This window comes from Columba livia, chromosome 1 (genome assembly GCF_036013475.1).
Source record: "Columba livia isolate bColLiv1 breed racing homer chromosome 1, bColLiv1.pat.W.v2, whole genome shotgun sequence".
In the NCBI taxonomy this organism is placed as follows: Eukaryota; Metazoa; Chordata; class Aves; order Columbiformes; family Columbidae; genus Columba; species Columba livia.
Window position 1 is genome coordinate 182,809,434 of NC_088602.1, and position 26,486 is coordinate 182,835,919.

General features: G+C 36.1%; 1 protein-coding gene across 15 annotated transcripts in view; it reads right to left on the reverse strand.

The window, feature by feature from the left end:
* IMMP2L (inner mitochondrial membrane peptidase subunit 2) overlaps positions 1-26,486 on the reverse strand; it is a 461,654-nt gene that overhangs the window by 434,858 nt on the left and 310 nt on the right. For 10 of the 15 annotated variants that reach the window (XR_010469560.1, XM_065048719.1, XM_065048709.1 and 7 more), the window contains exons 2-3: positions 15,697-15,834; positions 8,923-9,026 (exon numbers count right to left, since the gene is read on the reverse strand). Coding sequence is in view for 13 of the 15 variants with exons in the window: in XM_065048719.1 (XP_064904791.1) it covers positions 8,923-9,026; positions 15,697-15,831 (239 nt within the window). In the remaining 2 variants the exon portion in view is untranslated. Of the gene's footprint in view, positions 1-3,811; positions 3,844-8,922; positions 9,027-15,696; positions 15,835-17,805; positions 18,003-25,658; positions 26,343-26,486 lie in introns of those variants that run through there. The other 5 variants (XR_010469559.1, XM_065048720.1, XM_065048710.1 and 2 more) reach the window with 4 other exon arrangements.

Genomic DNA, 26,486 nt, shown 5'->3' on the forward strand with positions numbered 1-26,486 from the left:
CCCATGGTTTTTCTTCCAACTTCACCAATTAGATTGGAAATAAATATTTTTGATGTGTAAACAGAATTCACTTTGTCAGCATATGTATAGTTCATTGAAAAATTCCTAGAAGTAACATTCTGCAGTTAGTATTTATGATTGCTCATAATACAACTGACTAAACTGGCTTAGGAGAAGTTACTACTAAAAGATATGAAGTCAGCTGTGGCAGTATTTAAACTATAATTTGTCCAAGAACACACTGTACGAAAAAGCCCATATAATAAAATATCACCTCAGTATGTCCTGGATAGTACACAAAATAAAAGCAGCCTAACTGCACAAAAGGGTAAAATGTATTTAGATATGTTCTTGCATACTTAAAAACTACAGAACCAATTTAATTTTAGTAGCTTAAAAAAAAATAGCATCATTGCTTAAGAAAAATTACTGCATTCTAGGTTTCAAGAATTACTGAATCATATTACAAAATCTTATGTACATTTCTCTGTTAAAGTTTTCATACTATTGCAAGTAACAGAACCTAGCATGGGAATATACAAGCCCTGATATTAAGGAACTGGCTATCTTTGAAAGAGCATGTTTCATATGGCAAAAAAAAAAAAAAAAAAAAGGGCAAGCTGGTCTCTATCCTTCTCTTTGTAAGTATAAAACAGCTTCCTCATAATAGAAGTTGATGCAGCATCTTTAAAGCCAAAATGTGTATTACTCTCGAGTCATTCACAATTCAAGTAAAGCAATAGGAAAGGGAAGGGAAGATCTTAATCTAGTAAGAAGTTTATCTTAAACTGAATCTAGGACTTCATCAGTTCAGCAGAACCTAAGTATTTTGATACATATCTTCTTTAGGAATCACAGCTGGTGCACTGTCCTCCTCACAAGTCCTTTACCTTCAAGGAAAGGAAATTACCTTCAACAAACTATCAGTTTACTTTCAGTTTACCAATCCTCTAAAGCTTCAAGACATCTGTTCAGCAGATTGAATACACATTCAAAAATTATGGTCCATCTATACTTATAATCAAAAATACACTTGATATTTTTGTGCAAGGATAACTATATGAATATCCATTACTTTTGTATCCTACAATATCACAGATGTTCAGTCTGAAGTTACTTAGGAAGGAAGTTTCTAATTTGAATACCCTATGGAGAATGAGCATTAGAATTACCTGTTAGTCACTGAAACAATGGTATTTCCTGCCTCTTCCACCAATGAGATTGTGTATACAGTTTCACTGACTTGTAAAACCCCATCTAACTCTATATAGTTACAAGCAATGCCAGTCATAAATAACCATTAATTACTTCTGAGCAGCTTGAAGTGCATTGAGAAAAAATATATCAAATACTTCCCTATGACAGTTGTTAAATTTTCTTAAGGTTAAAGAAAAGAAGTTTAAGAAAAACATGCTGTTATCTTTCGGTACATACATCGTAGTAGGCATTCATATCATCAGGTTCTGCTGAAAGCAAAGTAAGTTCCTAGCATCTATATTACCAATATTTCAAAAGGTAAAAGTGACATTTTTCTAAACCAAGGCAGGTTCCAAGCTCCTTTTCCTCAGCCTGACCTTCGCAAGGCAGTCAGTTATCGCACTGCACGGCAGAGAGTTGCAGGAGCCCAGGCACCTTTCCAGCCAGTCAAACCGCGGCTGTAATTCCTGCAGCTGTTCACTGAGACCCAGAATCTTCAACACACTGAGATTGCCCCTCATCAAGAACAGTCGAAAACCCCATTCTGTGCTGTTTCCTTTTCTGTTGAATAGAGGCAAGTAAACGTTAACTGTCTCGTCTTCATACACCTGATCACTAAAAAGTGAAATAAATGAATCAAATGAATAAATTAATTTTGTTTTTCAGATGGAAAATTGCTGGTAACAGACCTCCTTCAGCAGAGCATAGGTCCTCGTTATGTATTAATTAGCTGCTAAGACCTTATTGTCTTACAATTTAGAGATCACAACCAAACCAATTTTTCTCTCATCTTTCTTGCTTTCCAAAGAATCAGACATATATATATATATTTGGATGAAACTTCAAATGTGACCTGTTTTTTTATTCACATGCTAATTTGAATCGCAACATAACCATAACTTGCATTTGTTCCAGTGCAAATACAGATCGACCAAGAAGAAAAATACTTAAAGCAAGGAGTACTGATCAGCAGATGATCCTGTATAAAACAGTTTTTATCTTTATACTATTGAATTGGTGCTGAGGTTGGTAAGATCGCAATTTCCCTCGCCTTTCACTATAATATGTCTTAGTGAAATTTTATGCTACTTATCTCAGCAGGACATTCAACCAGACTGTACATCTGATTTGTAATGATTTTAATTGTTTTGTTATTTTAATTATTTTTGGCAAGTCCCTCAATGCGGCATTTTGGATGAAAAGCAAAGGCTGTATGCAGGGAGGGAAAAAAAGAAAACACAAAGAGCAAAAGACGTGGTAATAACAATTTATAGTTTTTCAAAGTTGTACACTTCAGCCACTATAAGAACAATATCTCAGATGAGAACTGATGGAATTATGAGTAATCATTAAGCTATGTTCTGACTAATAGAAATTCACATTTTAAACAGAATTTCTGACAACCACACTGATGTCCATACATTTATTCAAGGGATGCTAAACTAGAATAAAAAACCCCACTGACTCAGGTGAGGGTGTCAGCATTTGCTTTCAGAGTCAAAATTACTGATCTTACAGCAAGGTTCCAGATCCACTCATATCCTATCAAGTACCTGATGTAGATTTAATAATTTTATCTGACACGTTGCTGTGATAGCATTACAATTTTTATTTTTTTTTATTACCAGTTGGCCACATTCTGGTTTATATTAGCTTAATGTATGTAAGCTTAACATTCGCTTTTGTCTGATCAGCTTAACTCAGTAATCAATGAGGTGTTTTTAGTAAACTTGCAATATAGTATTCTGATACCCTGATACATATTCAACAAGCAACGATTTGTTCCTGAATTCAATAGCAAGGTATTTAATAGCAAGGCAAATAAAATCAAAATCAACCAGAATATGAAGTTCTCACTGGCACCACTGATAAAAACACAGTTCTCTTCCCAATCAACTAACACCACTTTCACAATGGGCCTGGCCCATCTAACTGATTTCCAAATCATTAACTTTTTAGAAAAGGAAACATTTTTACTTTAAATTTTCCAAATTGCAATTTGACCACTAAAGAATCTGTAAGGCCTGATATTCATATATGTTACTTTTTGGCCTAAAGATTCTAGCCAGACTCTCTCCCGTACTGATTCTTGCAATCATGTCTTGTAAACTTCCTCCTTTTATCCATGGACTTTAAATTAAATAACCATAAATTTAACTACAACATAAATACAAATACATAACCATAACTTTAACATCACTTTAATTACAACTTCCTTCCTCCACAACTGCTCAGTTTCTACAGTGTTACAATAACTGCGTACTTAAACCCACCATGAGCACTTAATCATAAAGCCACCGATCATTTACAGTATCTGAAAACTTTCTTCAGAAAACTGATTTTACTTACTTTATAAATACAAGATGCAAGTCTTTCTTTCATCAACAGTATTAACACACTGATACATATTATGATATCTACTCTAAGAATGGCTTGTAACACAGATAATAAAAGTAGAACTACATATGTGATTTTTATCAGGAAAAGACATGAGGGGTTTTTTTCCCAGCTAAAGGAACAGAATAGGAAAAGATTTTCCGAGGTCACTGAGGCACATAAAGTAAAGTGATTATTTAGCTTCTATGTCAGCACAACCTCCTTTGCAGTGTCCTACCTGCCAGAAGACAGATGACTTGGTACAGAGACCTAAGTACAAACAAAAATAGAACAGAAATTGGAAGTCTTAAGAAGGTCAAGCAGAGGTATTCATAAAATGTTGCACAGTACTTTAGTCAGAAACAAGCTTTCTCAAAAATAATGCAAGAACCATTAAATATCTATTCATGTTACATCTACCAGAATTTAGTAGAAAGTCATTTCATAATTACAACTACTGATTCAAATTCAGGGCAGTTCCTTCAATAAGTACCTTCTTATTTTTATTTTACTAGTCTAGCCATATTAATGAAATTCCAATTAGTGTTGGTTTATGAATAGTACATATTCTCTTTGTACCATGTGAGAACTCCTTTGCTTCCCTCAACTGAATAGGAATGCATTGCTTAAAAATTTGGATTATTCAGATTTGTGTGACTAGGTTAAAACTTGTTGAACGATCACATAAAATCATCATGGCAACCGTTTTTTCCCGTTCTCATTTCTGAACAGATGTCAGTAGGGGATACAGCAGCAGAGACAACCTCACACACAGTACTTTCAATTTTCCTGCAAAGGGTTGATTTGCACTGGATTTTTCAGAACTCAAGCACATATAACCTTACCCAAAAATACTTATCAATCACTAAAAGTAAGGGAGTTTGCTGCAAGGCCTGAACATAATCTTAGAGGAAGTAGTGACAGAAGCTACTTAATATTCTTCATCAGGATAGGAGATAGAAAGTAAGCTTTTTTTTTAATGTCATTGAATTTCCTATGTAAAACATTGCTTTTACACTTAAAGCAATTATGCTTTAGATAAGAATTCACAAGAAGCTGATAAAAAAGACAACATGAATTTCCTCATTATTATAGCTGACCTTTAAAAACATGTTTTTAAATATAGTGCCCATTTTCATTTAGCTATTATAATTTAAAACTTTAGAAGCATGTTACCACTCAGCATGTACAGAACAAAGGGCATTGGTTCTCAATTTTTTTTCCAGATTATATTAGCAGAGCTATTTTTATTTAACGCATAAGCACACGTTCTAAATTAGAAATGGAAGGACACCTGGCAGCCTACCCAGTAAGTAGGTTCCCGCTCTCAGTCCCACCTTGGAGAAGGTGTTCTCTTTGTTACAGAAGGTAACATAACCTCCAAAGGCTAAAAATAGCATCTGTGATTATCTACAGCCTTGAAATTTCATCATTCAAAAATCTAGCAACACTATTCATACTGCAGTCGTTGTTAACTGCTTTATTAAAAACCTATTCACCAAGTAAAGAACAGAGTCCAAACATATTTTTCTAAAAAAAAAGTTATAAATGTCTGAATTAATACTGTTGTAACTACATTTTGAAAAGCTTGCTTAAATTTTGTCCTATAGATAAAACACACTCTGCATATTCACATGCTGATTTTGCAATCTTCTGTATGTTGCAACAACTTTTTTCTACATTAAGACAGGAATTTTGGAATGAAAAGAGGGCAATATTTTACATTCAGTACATCCAGTTTTCAGTAGAGAGAAGGAAAATGAATTCTAGAGCTATAAATCACTCTTTGGCAGCGTCTTTTTACAACAACACCTGCATTTGTACACAGTAGAAACCAAATTACATATAGGTAAGTTGGCAAAAATGTCCATTAATAAGCAATAGAAGAGCACTGTGTCCATTAGTACCAGGAAGCGCAGTTGCAGAACATATTCCCAAGGACCTGCGTGAGCTGCACAGCCCACGCTGTGATGTGCGCTGCTACAGCTACAGTGCTGCTGGCATTCCAGCTCCACAGACGGAAACCAGCTGGGAGAAGCCTACTCATCCTATAACTCATTCTGCAGTATCTGATAAAGTTCCACACAACTGTTGGGATCTACCTCAGCAGGGCTCTTACAAAACAAAACGTGTGTTTCACCACTAAAGTTATTGAAAGATCAAGGTCTGTTCGGCAAAAATACGCATCCATTTATCTTCTAAAGATGACCTCATGTGCCACACGACTACATTCTGTCTTCGAAAATAAATAAATTCATTTCCAAAACAAATAAAATAACACACTTTTTTTTTTTTTGTCTGTTTAAGAGATACAAAAGTAGTATTCAGGAACATGAAATAATGGAAATTATTCAATTCACTGAAATTTTACAGGTGTTGGGGTTTTTTTAATTTATTAAGCCCTAGTAATATAGCAGTATCCAAATTAAGCACTCCACCAAGTGAGGAAATTAAGGATGATCCTAATTTCCCTTATTTCTGAACCAACTTAAAACTGTGAGTTCAAAACTTATAACATGCTACATTGAGCTCTCTTAATTCTCACATCAATAAGGCTGACTTCAAGCTAACAGGAAAGACGTTAACTTAAAACATCTTCTAAAAAGCTGAGGTAAGATTTAACTATTTGTAAGACACTAAACTTCAAATAAACAAATCATGTTTTGCTACCAACTAATTCTCTCCATCAGTTTTATCTGACTCTAATTTTATACTTTCAAGACTAATGCCATTCTAAATATTATGTCTAAAACCAGCTCTATGCACATGTGAGCTCACAGTGGCTAATTTCACAGCTGTGGGTGTGATGCACAGTTACATGTCCATCAGATGCAAAGGCAGGAATGACAGAAAGACATGGCATGTTTCCATAAACATGCATTCTTCATTTAGTACCTTTAGCAGGCCTGAACTCCTCCAAGGGCTTGGGGACAGGGTGCTCATTTGTAATCAAAGTCACCAAATAACCAAAACCTATATTTCATCTAGAACTAGATTGGATTTGCAACCAGTATCACAAGCATAATCACAGGCTGATCGATCCACTCTTGGCACATCCAGGGCCACCAAGACTAACTCATCTCTGCTCCAAGGTTTGGTTCTTGGCCATGTACTCACACTGGACATTGCCAGCTGGGATCCCAACGATCCTTTTAAAGATCTGTGATAAAAACAGCACCCAGCCAGAATGACAGCATTTCTGATTGTATGAAGAAAGCAAAGAGCTTGGATGGCCCTGGTCAAACTCTCATGAAGAAATATTTGATCTTAGCTCTCGTTCTGCAAAACCACCCTCCCACAACCTCATAGCTATTTTCTACTGACTTGGCAAAGAGGAGACAGTGGATACATGTTAGGCAGCCAAGCAGAAACTGAAAGAAGGTTTACAGATCCATCTGCCTATCTCAGTCACACCAACACTTTCTCATCTGAATTTCTCACAGGAACATAAAAAGCAGCAGCTGATGGGAAACTGGTCTTCCCTGTTCATGCCTTCCCTAAATCAGCCAAATCCTCTGAGGACCACCAAGTAAAATTCATGCATAGGATATCTATTCACTAGTGAGTTACGGAAACAAGAGGTAAACAATCAAAATGAACAGGACAAAAATATTAACCTGTTTACACAATAAAAGCCTCATATACCAAAGGTTAAGTCTCAAACAACTCACATATGTATAAAACCACATCCAGATACTATATCCTGCAAGTCTTTACAACACAATTAAAATCCTTACATTACAATAAGCCAGTAAGCCAAAGCTGCTTCTAACAGACCCCTATCATGAAATACGTAACAACTTTAAAGTTGTCACAAATATATAAAATATACTTCAATATTTTCATATCAAAACTGTTTAATAGATTATTTTACATAAACTTCCTTCGAATTGTTCTTAGAGTGCTTTTTTAATTCTTCAGTCTGATTATTCAGTGTACTTCCCTAAAGATTAAGAAAAACCTCAGTACAATTCATAAATACAACGTGACCTCTTCTATGTGGATTTCCTAAGCTCCTAGGCAATTTTTTCAACACATACAGAAAAGCCACAGTATTTAAAACATTAGTTATCATGCCCAAACATAGCAACCATACAACACACAAAACAATCAATGCAGATGGCTCAGATGGTACCACAAACCCTCAAGAAGTATAACAAGAACAAAACTATTAATTCTGTTTTCTGATCAGACAAGGCACTTATCTTCTGTTCAGCCTATTCATTACTACCCACTTACATTCACTGTTCTAAACAATCACTGGAGCACGACTTGGGCAGAGAGATGTAAACACCAGCAGAATCAAATTTTTACAAGCAGTCATTAAGCAAAGTGAAAATGGAGCCCTTTTGCAACATTTGGTGTTGCAAACATGAATAAATTCATATTTGTAGCCAGACCATTTACAGAAAATCTTACATGCCAGACAATAAGACAGACCATAAAATAAATTTGAAATTTCTAACATAAAAAGACTGCATGAGAGAGTTTGCCTTAAGAGCCAGTAGTGAAAATTTTCATACAAATTACCACTACAGTGAAGACGTAGGCAAAAAAGGGACAATTAGAAGAAATACGTGGCAAAAAGGAAGACAGATAATATATCTTCCAAAGAAGCTATAACAAAGATGTTATAATCTACATATTGTGGATTTCACTTACAAAACTAAAACCTTAAGCTTAAACTATCCAAGCATGTAGTATAAGTATGTATTACATCATTGTGTCAGTTATGAACACTTCAACATCCCATTTCTATATTACATTAAGGTTGAAATGGAGTTTCTGTCCTGTTAGTCTTGAGTATTTTCAACAGCGAAACACTGCCACCTTTTGGCTTGACACATAGACCTCCCCATATAAATGTAAAACTTTTTTTTTTGGCTACATTTGTCCTTTATAGAGGTGGTTGGTTGAAATCTTGTGATCTTATTTAAAATTTAATTCAGTATCGAGATTTCTCCAAGAAAAAAAAAGGTTGTATTAATCGGTAAAGAAACACTATTTTTCTCACAAATACGAGTGAATAGCCAAACAATTTTAAAAGTATACTCCATTAACTCACAAAACGTTTTCTCTATTTTCTCTCTTTATGTCACAGGTTTTTTTTTCTTGGCAGCTTCTGTACACATATATACTGTATCCCATAACATCTTACATGACGTTCCTTCGAAGTAAAATCCTAGTAATGTATTCAATAAACATCTGAGCTTTGAAAACTTAATATATTATTTTAAAAATTATATTCCTTGTTCATATATATGTTTACAGTATTGTGAATTATATATTAAATAGTGATGGTTCAACACTTATATAAGCACGTATTGAAACACATGCAAAATCACTTACACCAATGACACAATGTCCCCACGTTGTACATCATAGTTTCGAATGCTCCAGTGGTTTAAGAGCACTACATCAGATGCTTGTCTTCCCCCAGGATTCAAAGAAGGCTGAGAGAAGGAAAAAAAACAGCTTTAGATCTACATTTCCTCTATCATCTTCCACCTGACTCTCATTCCATCAACAGGTGAAATTCATTAAAACCAGTAGAACTGTACCCACTCACTATTAGAAGACCAAGAATCTGCTGTATTCTGTGAAATATATTTCTTTATTAAATTTCATGTTAAATGTCACTCATTTATGACAAACTGTAGTTCACATCTTTCAACGCACTACTACATGCAAATTAAATTACACAGGATACGTACTCACGACAAGCCTGATGAAAAGAAGTGATTGCCTTTGCTGCCTATCACTTAATATTAAAAACAAAGGAGAACCAAGAACACTAATTCCCAGAAAAAGCAAACTCTCTGCAGGCATCTTACTGCTTATACAAGAATAATTTACTAAAAATTAAATATGTGCTTGTAACAGTCCTAGTCTCAGCACTCTTTGCAAATGGCAAAAACAAACTCTACAGCACATGCTGACACTTCTGTAACAGGAGACAATGAAGCCTGAACTCTCACAGAATCATACAGTGAATGAGACTGTTCACTAATCCCAGTATTTAAAAAAAAAAAAAAAAAAAGCCATTACTTAGTACAGAGTATTAGGAGATCGAAGAACCATACACAATTATTTTGTGTGACATGATACAAAACTAGGGGACCTGGTAACCTGGTTAATGCTAGCTCTGAGATAACCCATTCAGAAATGGGAGAGGAAGGAAGCAGCCCATCATCACAGCAGGGTCTTCATTGTTTTTTGCAGGGGTTATTTCAGTACAAATACTCCTCATACTAGACAGGAAGTATTTAGGAGTATTCCAAAATAAAGTCTTTTCATAGCTTATTTCTCAATAATCTTTTTCAGACTCTTCAAATACAATTACGGTATCTTCAAGTTGGCCAGCAGATGACCTCTAATTTAGACTCTGTAGTTAGGTGACATATTTAATGAAGCAGAGTATTGAGACTAGGCAGCCCCTCATTCATCTGTATGACAGCTACAATATTTGCTAAAATTTGTTTTTCTGTAGAAGAGGCTTTCAGTATAACTTGGCCTTCCACTTATAAGAGCAGATATTGGCTTCTGAGATTCCCCTCCCCAGGCTAATCGTACCTTTGATGAGCAAACCAATCCAGTTATAGGACTGAAATCAACTGTTCTCAATACAAGTAATTACACTTCATCGTATTTTTATTCAGTAAAAATATGCTCCCAAACCAGGATGGATACTTAGTATTTATTTTTAACTTTAAAAGCTATTTAGAAGTGCTGATTTCTCTTTGCTACAGTTTCCTCAATCATTTCTTCTTGCTAGCCGAATCAGTTGATAAAGACCTTCTTTCAAATGGGACTTGTGAAAAACTAGTTTTTTAACGAGAAACAAAAAGTAATGTGCTGGGGTTCCGAGTAGGTGTAATTCACATATAACAGTATGGAACATGATAGTTCAAAAGAATAAATTGGGGTGAGGGAAGGGAAATGACACATTATGTCTAGGTAAACAGCAAACCAGCCTAGTTACATCTTGAGCTGTGGACTATAGGGCAAATTTCTAGTCAAGCAAGTCTGCAGATCAAAGCAGATCACATTAACATCCACAGAAATATAGTCCAAATCAAAGCTATACGTAAATTAACACTCATCTTTTTTTCTACTAAAGCCTATGCACTGCAAGAGCCGGATATATGAAAGTTGGAAGCTAATGAGCAGATATTTTATTATTATTTCTTTAATCAGGATTTTCCAGAATGATTTTCTACCTTCATAGCATCTTCCACCAAAGGAAGATGCACAATTGTGCACAATTATGCACAAATTCTTTACATACAAGTCCACAAACAATTCACAATCACACTCATTTTTACCAAATGCAGGCACATATGGGTCAGAAGCTAAGTAAGGTATTAGTCAACAGGCAAAGCAGCAGATCATACAAAGCAGGAATCATACACACGGTACATTCACACAAAGTGAACTGCTTGGTCCTCCTAAGTATCTACCTTAGTGGGCCGAAAGAGGTGACCAAAACAAATGGAAATTTTAAACCCACTGCTCCAAGAGATTATGTATTTCACAGCTGATACTTGGAAAAGATTTACATGAGCATTCACAAACTTTTCCTCACATCTATATCAACTTCATTTTACAGAGAAATACTATTTGCATTATCCCAGTTGACTCCTATTGTTTTCTGTATTAAAACGAAGGGCATGCTTTAGAGTTTAAATACCTTTAAATACTGCATAATCTTTTATACTTAAATAACTCTAGATGTTATACAATGTTGCTTGCTATTTTTAACAATACGTGTTGTTCTGACATATAGAGTGGATATCCAACTCACCACACATTAGAATTACGTTTGAGAGAAACAGGACAATGTAAAATCTTTTTTCTTTGCCACAAAACAACCTGACATATTCAAAATGCACAGACAAAAATACTGTTTTGGTAGAAGAAATGTAAGGAAAACTAGAAGGAGATAACTTTCATTTTATATCACAATTACAGTTTTTCATTAAAAAAATAATCTAAATCCTTCAGCAAGTCTTTCTCTAATGTAAGTAACATAAATTGTGATTCCATAACAAAAAGTATAGAAATAATCTAATTCAGTTTGTTCAGAGACAACTTATTTCCTGTGACATTCCCTACCAGTAAGGTCTCAGGTCTAGCAAAACAAAAATACAGCTTCTGAAAAAGCAGCCAACAAATGGGCTCTTTATTTTATAAGAAACAAAATAATACAGAGGTTTCTTGTTTGCCCAAATTCTCGGCATAATAGTCTGCTACAAATGAGACACACAGGTCTTAATTTAGAACTGTGATGCAGAAGTCACAAAACACTCACTCTTTCCAATTACTAACTAATCTAATGCTAAAAGCATGCAAATTGAGAACCCCAGCCATATGATGAAGCCTCACAGGATACGAGGTTCCATAAGTAGGAGGGTAAAAGCATGCCCTTTTACTATAAATAATGATTAACTTGATAGTTGTTATGCTGCTAGTGAATACCAGAAGGTCACAACTTATTTGCTTATTGCTTGGGGAACTGAAAGAATATTCACACGAGCTGACCAGCTTAGGTACAGTAATCCTAATAATAAAGCTAGGAGAAACTGCCACAGAATAATTACAACTGCTATTACGCATAATGGAATAGAACATTCGATAATGTTTGCTGCTGAAACAAGTGTGCTTTGTCAGAGATCACTGGTCAGACTACTTGCTACAGTCCTTGGTATTGACTGTTTGCTACAGAATTTGCATATGAAGTTGCACATACGCTGTCATCTTCCATCTCACTTGAAAACAGTCCCTTTGCTTTAATGAATTTACAAATTTATGTGTCCATGGGGGGTTCCTTTTTCCACATCATTATGTATGAAGAGTTTGTAATAGAAGCAATGAAACTCAACAGGAAAAAAAAAGAAAAAAAGATATCAAGATGTCCATATGATAACATTTTAAAGTATAGAACCAGCATTACAAGGAGTCACAAAAAATCCACAACAGCCAATTAAGAAATCATATTACCAGTTATTTGTGTCACATTGAATGTTGTAAATAGATTACAACTCACTTGAAACCCGCTATTAACAAAATGCTAGATGAGTACATCAACCTGTAAGATCCTAAGCAAACAAAAACACCTCATGAGAGGATTAAAAAAAAAATGTAATTTTTGAAAGAAAAAAGAAGGCAATGAAACAATTAAAAATGCTAAAATTATAAATTTCAATAGTTCACAGTTTAGAGTTAATATTCATTTACACTAAAATCAGCACAGTGAAAGAATTATGAGAGGTGCCTGAAAGCACCGTAGAAACACACAATCAGCAGGAAACAATGAAATGCATTAAGTCTGTCTTAATTGATGGGGAATAAACCAGAAATTTGTATTTGCATTAGAACCTTTATTCAGCATGCTTGCCAGGGTGACAAGAAGTATTACCATTGTCAGTAACTATGAAGCAACAGCAAGGCTGGTACAAAACAAAAACAGAAACTGAGGAGAGACCAAGAGAGCAGAGTAGGAGAGCGAGCGTGACATAGAGAGATTTATTTCTTGCTTCTTGTCAGAACTTTTAATTTCAGGCTCAGCAGGAGCCACAATGATGAGAACACAAAGCCAGCTAGATGTTTTAGAGGTCTATTACAAACAAATTCTTGGGAATCATACCATGGTATCTTCAATTTGAGACAATACCATTGAAAGCACACAATTGATGGATATATGACTACATGCTGACTGAACTTCACTCTCCCTCATACCCATAGCTTTCAGCTGCATTCAACATAGATCAGTCTTCAGAGAACACAATAAATAGCTGGAATTACAAAGCGATGACCAATACTCCTTCAAGCTACTCTGCAAGAGAGGGAGATATTCCTTATAATTATGTCCCTGTCAGACGTAGTTAGGTGTCTAATAAATCTTGGCAAGGAAATTAGTATCTTATTAAAAGCACTAGGAAGTGAGGGTTTGTTTGTACTCTGAAAAACATCCATAGGCATAGAAGTTTAAGACAAACTCGTATTTCAGTGCTACAGTCCAGACTAAAACCAGAGAGACAATTTCACAGACACTGAGATGTCAGTAAAATTAGAAATGTCAGCTTTCAAGCCACCCATACTTCAATCAACAGAGGGAATGTCTAGTCAACAGAAACATCAAGGGAAGAGCTCATATTTTAATCACCCACAGAATATATATTGCTTTCTATGGCCACTATGAAGAGTGTGTATCCTTCTCTGTCAGGTTGAATAAATCTTAACAAATAACTAGTGTTTTTCAAAGGTTATTCCAAAGATAAACCACAGTTAACTATATGCCCTTCAAGTGAGTGGAGAAGCAACACCCCAGGACAATGTCAGAGCACTCCCTAACACTTAGACTTCAAAAGAAACATAAATCCGAACTCTTGACAAAAGGGGCTCAACAGACTTGTGGAGCACAGAAACCTAGACAATTTCTTTCCAGCTACTGAGGGAAAACCAACTCAACGAGAATGGATGTTAAGCAGAATATTATGTCAAACACAGAAAGACCAAATAATGACAGGCAATGTGGCATGCTGAAAAACCAACCCCTCAGAAATTAAATGCTCAGGTCATGCTCATTAATAGAAAGAAAGCGAAAGAAAAAAAAAAAAAAAAAAAAGAACAACAGAAAAAGGAACAACATAAAATTCAAGATGCATCCGCATTTTGACTGCTGCATGTGGCTCTAGATTCCATAGAGGCAAAAGATGAGAAGATGGAAAATGGGGGAGTCGTATTAATCTGGCTGCTTTTGTACTCATCTACATGCTGTGTCATATCTTTGAACTTCTCCTGTCTGAAGACAGCAAAAAGATAATGGAACCGTTTTTCCCTGCTTCCCATTCCTCCTTTCTAGAGCAAATTTCTGGCTCTGCAGCTGTAAGCCCTCTTAAGATTCTCCTACCTTTGACTGGGCATCAGTGAGATTCAGAATAACACACATGAAAACTGATGTTACACCTAACTTCTGGTCTTGGCGTGTAGAATTACTGGAATACAATGATTTTACTTTGGTCCCCACTCTTGAGATGACAGTTACCTTCTAGACCAGGTGAGGTTTCTTGACAGAAGTTAAACACCAGATTAGAGGCTGCCACAGGAGGGACAATGCCACCTTGCCATTCCTTCCTCCCCACCCTATGCCTTTCTATAGCATCAAACATAAATCAGTCAAGCCCAGGTTCTAGCCCAAGTTTTGTCTGTGTGAATGCCGCATAATCAAAACGCCAGCAGCTGGTCTTGACTCCTGTGAAACTTCTCTTCAAGGTTCTGAATGTATTCAGACAATCAAATAATAAGGCCCGGCTCCTAAGAATCAAATCTTTAGTCACTGCCAATTGGAATATTGCAACATTACAAAAAATATAGTTATCATCAGTGGTGATGTACAACAATATGCAGTGCATATGATTTAAAATGCAAAGTAACAATACAAAAATTGGGTAACTACATTACAACATATATTTTTCAGTTCCCAGTAACAATGGAAACAAAGTAGCCGTTCACTGCCATGGGTATTTATTTATCTTCTAAATGTTACACAGCAAATTTTTATTTATTTCCTTGCACTATATAAACATTCCGTACAACCAAAGTAAAAACAGTGAATCAATACTTACATCCTGATAAGCACAGGTACTAATACTAGGTTCATGCCATTTTCAGTATTCTTCACTAAAATGGTGCATATTTGTTCATTAGTAAGAGCAAGGATAGCAAGAACAGGCTTTATCATACAATTACTATAACACAACCACTAAAAATTAATAATGCCTCTTTGTGAGTCATCAATTCAATTCCAAGAGACAAAAGGTAGTGTTCAAAAAAGAAATCTTTATTTCTAATGAATAGGAAGAAATTTTAAAAATGTATCATTGCCACTACTTATCTACATATTTACCTTTTACTGAGACAGAATTTTGGCAAGTTTTGTTCTCAAAAGCTTTTCTTTTTACATCGTAAAGGTATTTGTTTAACAAAGTCAAAATTAAACTCTTCCATAATAAGATGTGATCATTTAATAGCAATTGAGAAAACAAGTTTTTCCACCTTGCTATTGCCAGTGGACAGTCACTGTTTAATTTCCTGACAGAAAAAAGATATTTCCAACAATACCTGCATTGATGCTCCTTCCACCCTCGCCACACAGGCAACTCTATCCAGGAAAGTGACTGTTACTGGAACAGCAACAAAAAAACCTTTAAAAAAGGCTTTAAGGTATTTCTTCCCCAAACCATGAGCTTGTGCCATAATCTGAAAAATAGGAAACAAATGGAAAAAAAATAAGTTATAAAACAAATTTTAAGCAACAGCAACACTGTAGCAATCCAACAAGGTGCAGTTAAGAATAAATCACATCATCTGTTAGGGTCTCAAAATATGCACAGTACAAATGAAAAAGAACAGAAATCTCTAATGGAATTTAAAAGTCTGTTCTGCAGAAGAGAGTTTGATACCTGACATCTACCCTTTAGCTAATTTGACCATTTACTGTGATCTTGTACTAGTGTGAGTAATTCATAAAAATGATTCAATGGTAACAGTTCAGCTAAGCAAGAAGCAAACTGATATAACCAGACAAAATCTAACTACGTATTTATGAAAAGACAGAAAAAAACAACTAACTAGACTGAAATAACCAATTATAGAGCATTCAGTTACAGTTTACAACCAAAATTGTGTAAATATTTTTTTTTTCTCCATACACTGGTAATTATTAATTTGTGACCCCCAAAGACAGATTGTATTCTGTAAGGAAAACCTGATTATTTGCAACACATTGCCATTTTACCATTTCTTTATTGACTATTTTCACACATTGCATCATTTCACCACATTTGATAACTGCAGACATGTAAAATCAGTTCAAGTTGTCACATATATCGTAGGGCCACACAGTAACACAATGGCTCTTTGTTCGCTACTACATCAGAAAGTTAGAAGCATATTGCCAGACTGGGCCGCTGCATAACGGCACACGGGACTGTGCCACACCAGCTCCCTATTTATTATGCTGCCTCCCATTTATTTATTTAGCCCTGAAGCAGTGAACATTCTTGAAAAATACCTACAAAGTACACAAAATACAAGTTGTTTCATTGTATTAGTTAAACCTCAGAAAAGCAAGCTGAAAATCCAGGTACTGCTTCAAAGGTACAAGACTATTTATGTAACTGCATTTTCATTATACAAAATGCTGCCCTTCACCTATCGGCAAATCCAATTTAAACAGTTGTTTCCACCTAATGAATCCCTGCTAAGCCCCATACAAGATAAGTCTGTGGAGTCCCTGCTCCCTCTATCACATCCTAACTCCTACAGACAGTAATAGAAAGAGAAAACAGACTGTGACCCGAACTTTGGAGTCTTTTGGTGTGTTTATATTCAAGAACACAGAATTATTTTTCAACCAAAATAATGCAAAACATAAATACATGCAGTTTCATGCAGTCCTTTCACAAACAGAATCTTTAGAATTTCACAATAAAATCATTTTTTCTTTGATGCATTTTCAGAAATATGGAAGTGATGTAGTATTTGTATGCAAAATACAAATTCACATCACTCTGATGGAATAGTACTGAAGGCAGTATTTCTGTCACAGATCTGGCTTCTTAATTCCATAAAGCATTACACTTAAGAGAGGAAAACCAGTTCTACAAAATAAGTCATCAGCATATTCTTCACTAAAATTCTTTATATATATTAATAGCTTTGCAATGGCAAGATCTGTCTTCTAAAAGACAGGACCACCTTTAGTATTAATATTACTTCTGACATTCACCCTCACAAGGTTTTAAAACTCTCTTAGTTTTTTTATTTGTTTGTTTAAGTGGAAATACTTCACCATCATCTATAACTCTTGCTAATAACACAAACTTAACTACTAAAAGTCTAAATATACTTAATGCTTGTAATTTGATTATATTTTCTTTATGTATATTTCATGAAAACATTTTCAACTTGGGTCAACAGCTTTCACAAAGAATTTGAACTGCGTTGTGAAACATAACAAATACTTCATCAATTCAATACAAATGTTAAAATGCCTTACTCTTAGTTTATCGTTTAAGAAATCATTATTGGAATCAATCCATCGAAAGAGACTACTGCCTCCCTCAGCACAGATTTACCTTTAGAATTAGTCCACATAAAAATAGAATCTCTCTAAATCAAGTTTTGTCTACCATTTAACAAGCTATACAATTTCATGCACCTTAATACCTTTCTCTCAAACCTGCTGATTCTGAACTTTGCCTCTCAAGTTTTCTGGCTGGAATTCTACTCCTCTGCTCTGAGGTCTGGCATTTCTCAGCTGTCCTCCACTCTAAGAGCAATGTCAGCTTCAAAACACGATACTGAGTCCTTGCCCACAAATGTATCCACCCTGTTTTCGATGGTCACTCTTTGAGCTGAAAGACATTGCCTGACAGATGTATCACAATATGATTTAGATTTAAAAAAAACAAAAAAACAACACAAACAAAAAAACAACCTTTGAGAAATCAGACTAATTTACTCCTTAAATTCCTCATAGTCAAACCTATTTTCATTAATAATAGAGTATGAATGTTCACCCCATCCCCTCTACTAAATCCTTTGACAGATCTTATTATAAAGTTATTGCAAAAGCCCCATGCTGGTATCTACAGAAAAACTGAGTATCTGAAGAAAAGTAATTGGTCAGAGAACCCACAGGAGACCAACCATATGCTCCTGGAACTACAAGCTAATTAAAAGTGACACAGAATCTAGCAACCAGGTTAAAACAGTTAAGACAAAATGCTACATTCTCAATACATCACTTGGCCAAGGCAACACCAGGAGTATTAAGCAGCTGTGGACAAAGCTGCGAGTTGAGGTCCTGCTTCTCTGGTTTTCGATGCAAGTACAGTACAAATAAAGATGAGGGAAAAACACCAACAGCATCCCTACCAGCAATCAATTCGCAAACCCAACAAAGCCAACAACAGCTGTTGTACTGAAGGACTACTCTACTTGCCCTGAATTTCTTTCCTTCCTTCCATCCTGATCAAACCACTGGTTTATCTCCCATCCACACTGAGTCGAATCCTTCATTACATTCTGAAAGTTTCCTGGCTCCCCATCTCCCACAGCCAAGGACAGCTTTTCCCCAGGACACAAACTCCGCAGGCCTGTAGATTACTCTGCTCTACTGTAGAAGCCTTTCTTCCCAAAAAGATAGTAAACATATACATACACATTTTAAACAATCTAAGAACAACTTAAAACCTAACCCATCATTAAGCTTAAGTCCTTTGATATAACAAAACATTTTTAGCACAAGGGTAAGAAGGTACTAAATGTCAGTCTCTCACTGAACAGTCTGCACCAGGTCTATTTCATAAGCTTTCTCCTCCAAAAAACACAGAGCAGCATTTACCATAGGATAAGTATATGCACATGACGAGTTGCCAGGCAACTGTTGACACACTAGTTCATCATCCAAGTGGCAGCAAATGGAAGGCTGTCCATCACCCTTCCAGCACAAGGGGCTTCAAGTTCTCTTGCATTGCCACAGGGGAAGGACTTGAAGACAGGCAGTGGAAAGACAGTTTGCAGCATTATCTTCTACCAGTAACTGCATATGTGAATGGATAATCCTCAACTGATAAACAGTGTGTGATTCAAATGTGCAGTGTTCTCTTATACTTAGGTGGTCTTAGGAGAAAAGAAGGAAAAAAAGGTAATGATAAGCATTTACTACAGTCTTAAGAAAGAATTTAGGGTAGTAAAGGGTAAATACAACAAAGATCCTTACAATTAAAAAAGAAAAAAAAAAGGTAAATTTCTGGTTGAAGTATTTGCTTAAAAATAAAAAAAACATTAGATAGCTATCACTCCTAGGGATAATATTTCACTCTTCCACATTCCATTTTATAACCTCAATGTTCTTGAATTAACTATTTTCTTAGAAAACAGATTTCAGAAAACTTCTGAAAACTACTAAAGAAAATATTGCCATACCTTATATTTCAATTTAATACATTTTTGTTATCTTATAAATAAAATTTATAATATATTTTTCTAGTTTACATTTATTTTATATTAATATTTTAGGGATATATTACATCTGTTATTTTATGTTTTTCTACATCAAATTAATGAATAGGTTCATTGAAAAAAATGCATAAATCTCACCTGTGTCTGTCATTTGTGTCTGAGAAATTTGATGTCCAACATTCAAATTGAAGTACACATTTTAGCAAGATTGAAATTAAGTATTTCCAAGTCTCCAATCTACTTTATTTTTAGAATCTGAGGTTACAAAGTTACTTCTAATGCTCCTTTAAACTACACTTTACTTATTTTTTTAAAGACGACCCTCCAGAACAGATAGTCAACTTTTTAACAGCTTTACATCTAAATATATAGAATCTGAAGAAGTGTTGGACAGTAACAGCCAACAAAAATGTTAAGGACAGGTAGCTAATTATTTCATAGATATATAAAGATACTCTAACAAGTTTGAAAGACATGACATGATTTCTTAATATATAAACAATAAAAGATTGTAATCATATATACTACTCAAAAATTGTAATATCAAGTAATAAATCAGTAAGTAACAGTTGGTTCAAGTGCTTTCTAAAAATAAGATGTCTGTGAAGTATCAATGTTTAATGACACTGAGTGGAACTCTCTGGTATGTAAAATTTAAAAGATTTCTAAAATATATGTAGATTTTAGGAGTACAATATTTCCAGAACAAAATTCTGAAATCCAGTGCTATGCCTGTTTTATGCTGACAGCTAAATATATAGCAGGTTTAAATGTGTTTCATTGGAGCAAGCAAAGGATTACTTGTTGAAAAAAATCATTTTACCAGCACACATTTCTGGATCTCTGCCCAGTCAGTGATGCCTTGAATAAAATCAACAAATCACAATACTTAAAAGATGGCACAAAACGTTGTAAAAATAATTTAGAGATGCATATCAGCATTTATAATTTACCCTTGGTTTGGGGGTGGGGGGGGGGAACAACAAAAACAAAAAACACAGAATAATTCAGTAGAACTGACAATCTTCAAAGCAACAACCTTGAAAACTTGTTTGAAATGGCAACACGGACAAGAAAAATCCAAGATCAAAATGCCAGCATATAGTAGGTCAAAGCATTAAGAATTTCACATTGCGAAGCTCAGAGATTAAGGCAGATGGAGCACAGCATTATCTGGACTGAAGTACTTGGTGCACAAAAGGTCCAGGGATTATAATGAGTCTCTCGTGGGTACTACAACATATGGAGCAGAGATGCTATTTAGATAGCTCTCTATGTATAAAATGTTTATTTTTTTCTCCCACTTGCCTGCAGATTAGAAGACACTGTTTATCAAACAGCCTGCAGAAACTCATCAAGGAACATTCAGAAAGCCCCAGGTTACAATATATTTGCAAATCTAGGTACTTAAAAATTACTCACAGAAGTATGACAGGAAAAATAGCTGTAAAGACAAGGCATTAGGAGTCATCCACAAAGGAAATAAAATGCCCCTCATGAGCTTCTACAAGAAGACGTGAGGGAATAGGAAGGAGGAAATTACAACCTATGTGAAAAACTACCTAACCAAGACTGTTAGGTTTAAAATTACCTATTTGATCTTGTTCAGAAATTAGTAACTATACTGTATACAGTTCCATAACCCACTGAATAACCAACTTGTCTATGAATCACAATATGCATTTTTCTATAAATCAATGGCACCACACTAGAGATCAGGTATATATGCTTTGAAAACAAGGAAGACTTTCATAACAGAAAATACCAAAATACATGAATGAGCTCAACTCTGTTGCATCCTATGAAACTTAAAATCGAGCACAAAAGCTTCTGTTTAAAGTAGGACTGGTACAACTTGAAGACAAGGTTATACCTGGTCTAAAAATTGTGATGAACAGGATGCTGGTCAGTATTGGAATTTGTGTGATCTTATTAACATGTGCCTTTTCTACAATGTCTTGTGATACAAGGCCAGAGTAAACTACTGTCATGCAGATTTCCCACTTCAGTGGTATATTTCAATAACTTTTATATTACAGTAATTTTTGTAAGGCTACAAGTCCACAGACTTTTTAGTAGGCTAATTTAACTCATATAAATTTATGCAAGTACAGGCTGCTGTGCACAGATATGATGGGATGACTGCCACAAAGGAATCAAAATAGATTAGTCCGTGTAAGTTTTCAGTTTAAAGTAATCAAAACAGATCAGTCTATTTAAACTGTTGTCTAGTTCCAGAAGGATCTCTCATTTATACTCCAATAAAGACAATTCCATTCTGGTATTATTCCAGGTGCTGAAATTTCTATAGCATTCATGCATCTATACTCTACACGCAGGTTTTCCTCACAGTATTCCTCTATCATATTAATCTCCCTGTAGCCCTCAGGCACACAGTCATTAAAGACTACTGTTCTATTGCAAGTTTGGAAATGTCACAGATGGAAATGAGCGTTGTATTACGGAAGCACCACATCCTAACCTAAGCAGTGTTTTCAGTACACATGCATGTGTGCTCTGTAATGCTCTGCTGTTCAGTTTCTCCTAGGTTAGCAATTTTGTCCTGATACCCAGACATCTTGCTTGTTCCAAATATAGAGCAGCAATTTTGTTAGCTTAACTCCATTATATGCCATTTCTTATGACTTAGTTTGAATTAAAGCAATTACGATTTCCATGTAATAGCTTCATAATGAAATATGTAGGATTTTTTCAATATACCACAATACAGAAAAGCAACAATAAAAATCCAGTTTTGTAATCTCCTCAGAGCTATAACATACATAGCAATTCCCAGAAGCAGGCAAAAATAAATCAACACAACGAACCTTCAGTTTACAAACCACATCAAAACAAAAAAGTTTAAACCACAACAGTGACCTAATCTGTCACAGAATTATTACTACCAAAAAAAAAATCAGTTTAATGTGGAACTTATTATTTTTTTAATCTAATATTACTACATTGCGTCACTGGGATCTATCTCATGTACAAAGGCTCAGTCCACGTGTTGGTTGTGACTGGAAAGAAATTCATATTGCTTATTCTAACCAATTAGTTGTGTTTCTCAAGGTCATGAATTTTACCCCCATGGAAAACCTTGCATTTCCAAACAAAACATTTCACTCTTCAAATATAAAGCAAAAGCAGAAGAAAATGCAAGTGTAGATGAATGTCAGCCTCAGCAACTGAAGTTGTACCTAGTTCAGAAAAGAGAGTAGTCAGCCACCCCTCAGTTATGACAAGTTATTCAAGATCTTGTTTCACACACATAAGCAACCAAGAAAAGGAAGAGCAATATGATCACTCTTCTATGGGTACTGCAATACCAAAACAGAGCAGCAATTGTTGTGAGATCTTGTCAGAGCCATTAAAACCTCAGATGTAATGCAAATTCTTCAAGTACTATCCCACAGGCGACTGCTGGCAGAGTATCAGTTATTCTAACATAAAAGAAAAAATAATTGTTTTTATTCATGTTTCTGTGTCTTCAAAGAAACTAATAATCATTCACTTATATCCCGCATAAAGGAAAGTACTAAATTACGTCAATTTTGGAACATATTTAAGTGAACAACATAACAAGTATTTAGCTTCTTGCAACTGACAGTTCTTTGTTGCCTTTCAGCTTAAAGATTCAACACATGCAAACTAAGTTAATTTTATAAACTGATTTGAAGTGCCCTGTGCAAATAACTACCAGCTACTGTTATGTTTTGGTTTCCAGTAGACTGTGTAAATGAGGTGTTGCTTCTAAACTCAAGAAATTTCTTAATTATATTTACAGTAAACAATAGCATAACCTTTAAATTTTAATTCATTTGCACATTTATGTAGTCAACTCTCTGGATTCTTTCAAGTACCATGAAACTGTCATATTAGTTGTGGATATTCAGAATCAACTTTATACGAAAGCAACACAGACAAAAAAAAAAAAATATATATATATATATATATATATCATATATATATACTGTTATAAGCATTCATATAACAGTCAATAAGTGGCCTAAGAATAACAGTATTCAACTCAAAACACAAATTTTGTCAGAAAGAAACTCTAACCTAAAGGAAAAACAAATGAGTAAATACAAGAAAAAAGCACCTCAGCTACAAGCTTCCAGTTTGCAAGCCTGAGTTGAGTATATAAGGACGGAATAATACCTGACAACAGTATTTATTATTGCATGAATAAATAATTCCAAAAGAAAGAATAGAGAGAATGTATTTAATATTTGAAAGTATTTTCCATTTTCAGTGTACTTTACAAGAACAACTAGTTCAAAACAAACTAAATGTACAAACTAATAGACAAAATTGTGCCTTCAAAACATAACATCCTTTATTTTACCATTTGGGTTTTATCCTTGAACATTAGAGGTCACTGCGGGACTTCCTAAGTGTGCACCTCGTGTACTCAGCAATAACCATTCACCACCACGTTGATTTTGAGTCTGGCATTTGTAACAAAGTTCAACTGCCATATAAATTTCTCGGGTCTAAAGAATCAACAAAAGCACTAAACCCAAATACTCGGAGGAATATGTAACTAATAATTTTATTGAAAATTTAATAGAAAAAGCTTCCATAGCTGTATCATCAAAGGAAAAAGTAATTTTCGTATTTGCAGATTAATTAATTTCTGGCATGAACTGGTAACTTTTTCACAAAGCAAGAGACAGATTATCCAAGGCGCCACTCCCCCTCGTATCTAAGACTCTAAATAATAGTTTAGGAACACACCAGTTAAAAGACTAAATCCCTTTGACAGAAAGAGCAGCACGCTATTTATACAACTCAGTATCTGGTTTGTCCAGCAGGTCAGGACTTGCAGAATACATTCCAGGCAATTATAATTGATATTTTTTTCTTAATATACAAAGAGAATCATATTTCTCCTTTTTAAAGACTAAAAAATTTCAGCTGAAAAACAAACAAAAATCACCAGACTTCTGTAAAACTACAAATGTTCATTCTGCATTTGCCAATACTAGTTCTAGATTTATAACTAGAACTTCTGGGCTTCAGCGTGTCCAATTTTTATGTTATATGAACTCTAAAGTATACATTTTTCAGCTGAAGTGCGTTCTAGAGTTTCAACGACTCATTTTCAAGTGTGAAAATGTTATTTTTCAACAGAAATTCTAATGCATAGGAACAAGGATTTATTTATTCTTGCTGATATTTCAATGAGGATAAGAAACCTCAATTTTTTTATAAATTAATAGGAAAATGTGTGTTTAAGCCACTAATTAGAACTGCTGCTAAATTTAATTGGTCCAGAAGGATCTTAAAATCATGCAGTGCAGATTGTGTGGAAGACAGAGTCATTGTTTTAAAATTATAATATACTATTGAACTAAAAGCAAAGCATAAGGATCCAGGTATTCCAGACGCAGTTGGAATCTGTGGCACATTGATCAACTTACAGAGATCTCAACAGAAAATTCCAACTGTAACTGTGAAACCTACCTGAATCTCAAAATTATTGTTCAGCACAATTCAAATATTATTCTCCAGGATCTGGATACTACCCACTGTAATTCGATGTGTGTGGTTATTTCCCGTCAATTCCAAGAGGAAATTTCTTTTGCTAACCAAGTAAAAGTTACACAGAAGAATCTGCTATTTTAAAAATAAGATTCTTAGAAATCTCCCAGTCACAGTCATTTTAGATGCTACGTATTTTTACAAAATCCATATAGATTCAGTTACAGAGCTACACTTGGGGGGGAAGTGTATTTCTAGAAGTCTAATTCCAAAGTCTTGTAATTATTTCATTGAACCTGAAAATATTGGAGAGGTCTTATCTTCCAAGCATATTCTCTTAATAGTCAGCTTTCTTCCTAATGGAACAATGAACACGTATGTGCCCACATGTTTTGAGGGGGAGAAAAAATGAAAATGTGCTGGTACAATAAAGGTACGCAGAGAGCTATGGGGCAGCCTTCCTGGTCGTGTCACCGTGTTTGGTATCTCATTGTACTCAATTCCAGTTTAGTGGAACAGCAATGACACGATACGGAAATAATCACAATGGAATGGTGACTTACTGTAAGGTGTTACGAGGTCAGAGTGCGCTTGGTGTTGTTTTTCTACCTAAGCCTTTCACTGACTTCCAAAAAAAATATCTTTCCTTAAAAAAGGTATGAACACCTGGTCAGAAAGACCAAGCAGCAGGGACCCCGCAGCACGGCAGGGACCCCGCAGCACGGCAGGGACCCCGCAGCACGGCAGGGACCCCGCAGCACGGCAGGGGCCGAGGGCGGCTGAGGAACACGGGGCTGCCGCGGCTGCCGGGCAGCGCCACCGGACCGGCCTCGCCACGGCGCCTGGGGCCTCCCGCGGGCGACCCCTGCCGGCCTCTCCCGCCACCGCGCCACACTGGCGCGACCTTCGTCAGTCACCGGGCGGCTGCGGACGCCACCTCTGCAGGCAGCAGGGACAGGGCCCCCGACTCTTCTCTCTCCCCCCCGCCCAGAAGAGGCGGCTCCCAGCCCGGCCCCGCCCCGCCCTCCGGCTAGCCCGGCGCGGCCGCTCCCGCGAGGCACTCCCCCTCCCCGCGCCGCCCAACGGCCACCGGCGGCTCGCGCGGGCGGAGGGAGGGAGGGAGGGGCGGGGCAAGCGGGGCGGCACCGAGCGCCTGGCGCGAGCTTGGGCGGGGGCGGTCTCGCGGCCGGGCCTGCCGCGCGGCACGTGTCGCTCCTCCCCCCCACGCCAGCTCCCCGCTCTCCTCCGGCCCGGCCCCGCTCCGTCCTCCCGCGCGCGGCGGCGCCCCCGTGTCCCCGCCTGCTGCCTCGCTCCGCCGCGCGCTGCCCGCCCTGCCCCTCCGCGCGCTGAGCCCGCTCGGCTTCCGTCGCTCCACCCGCCGCCCGCCCGCG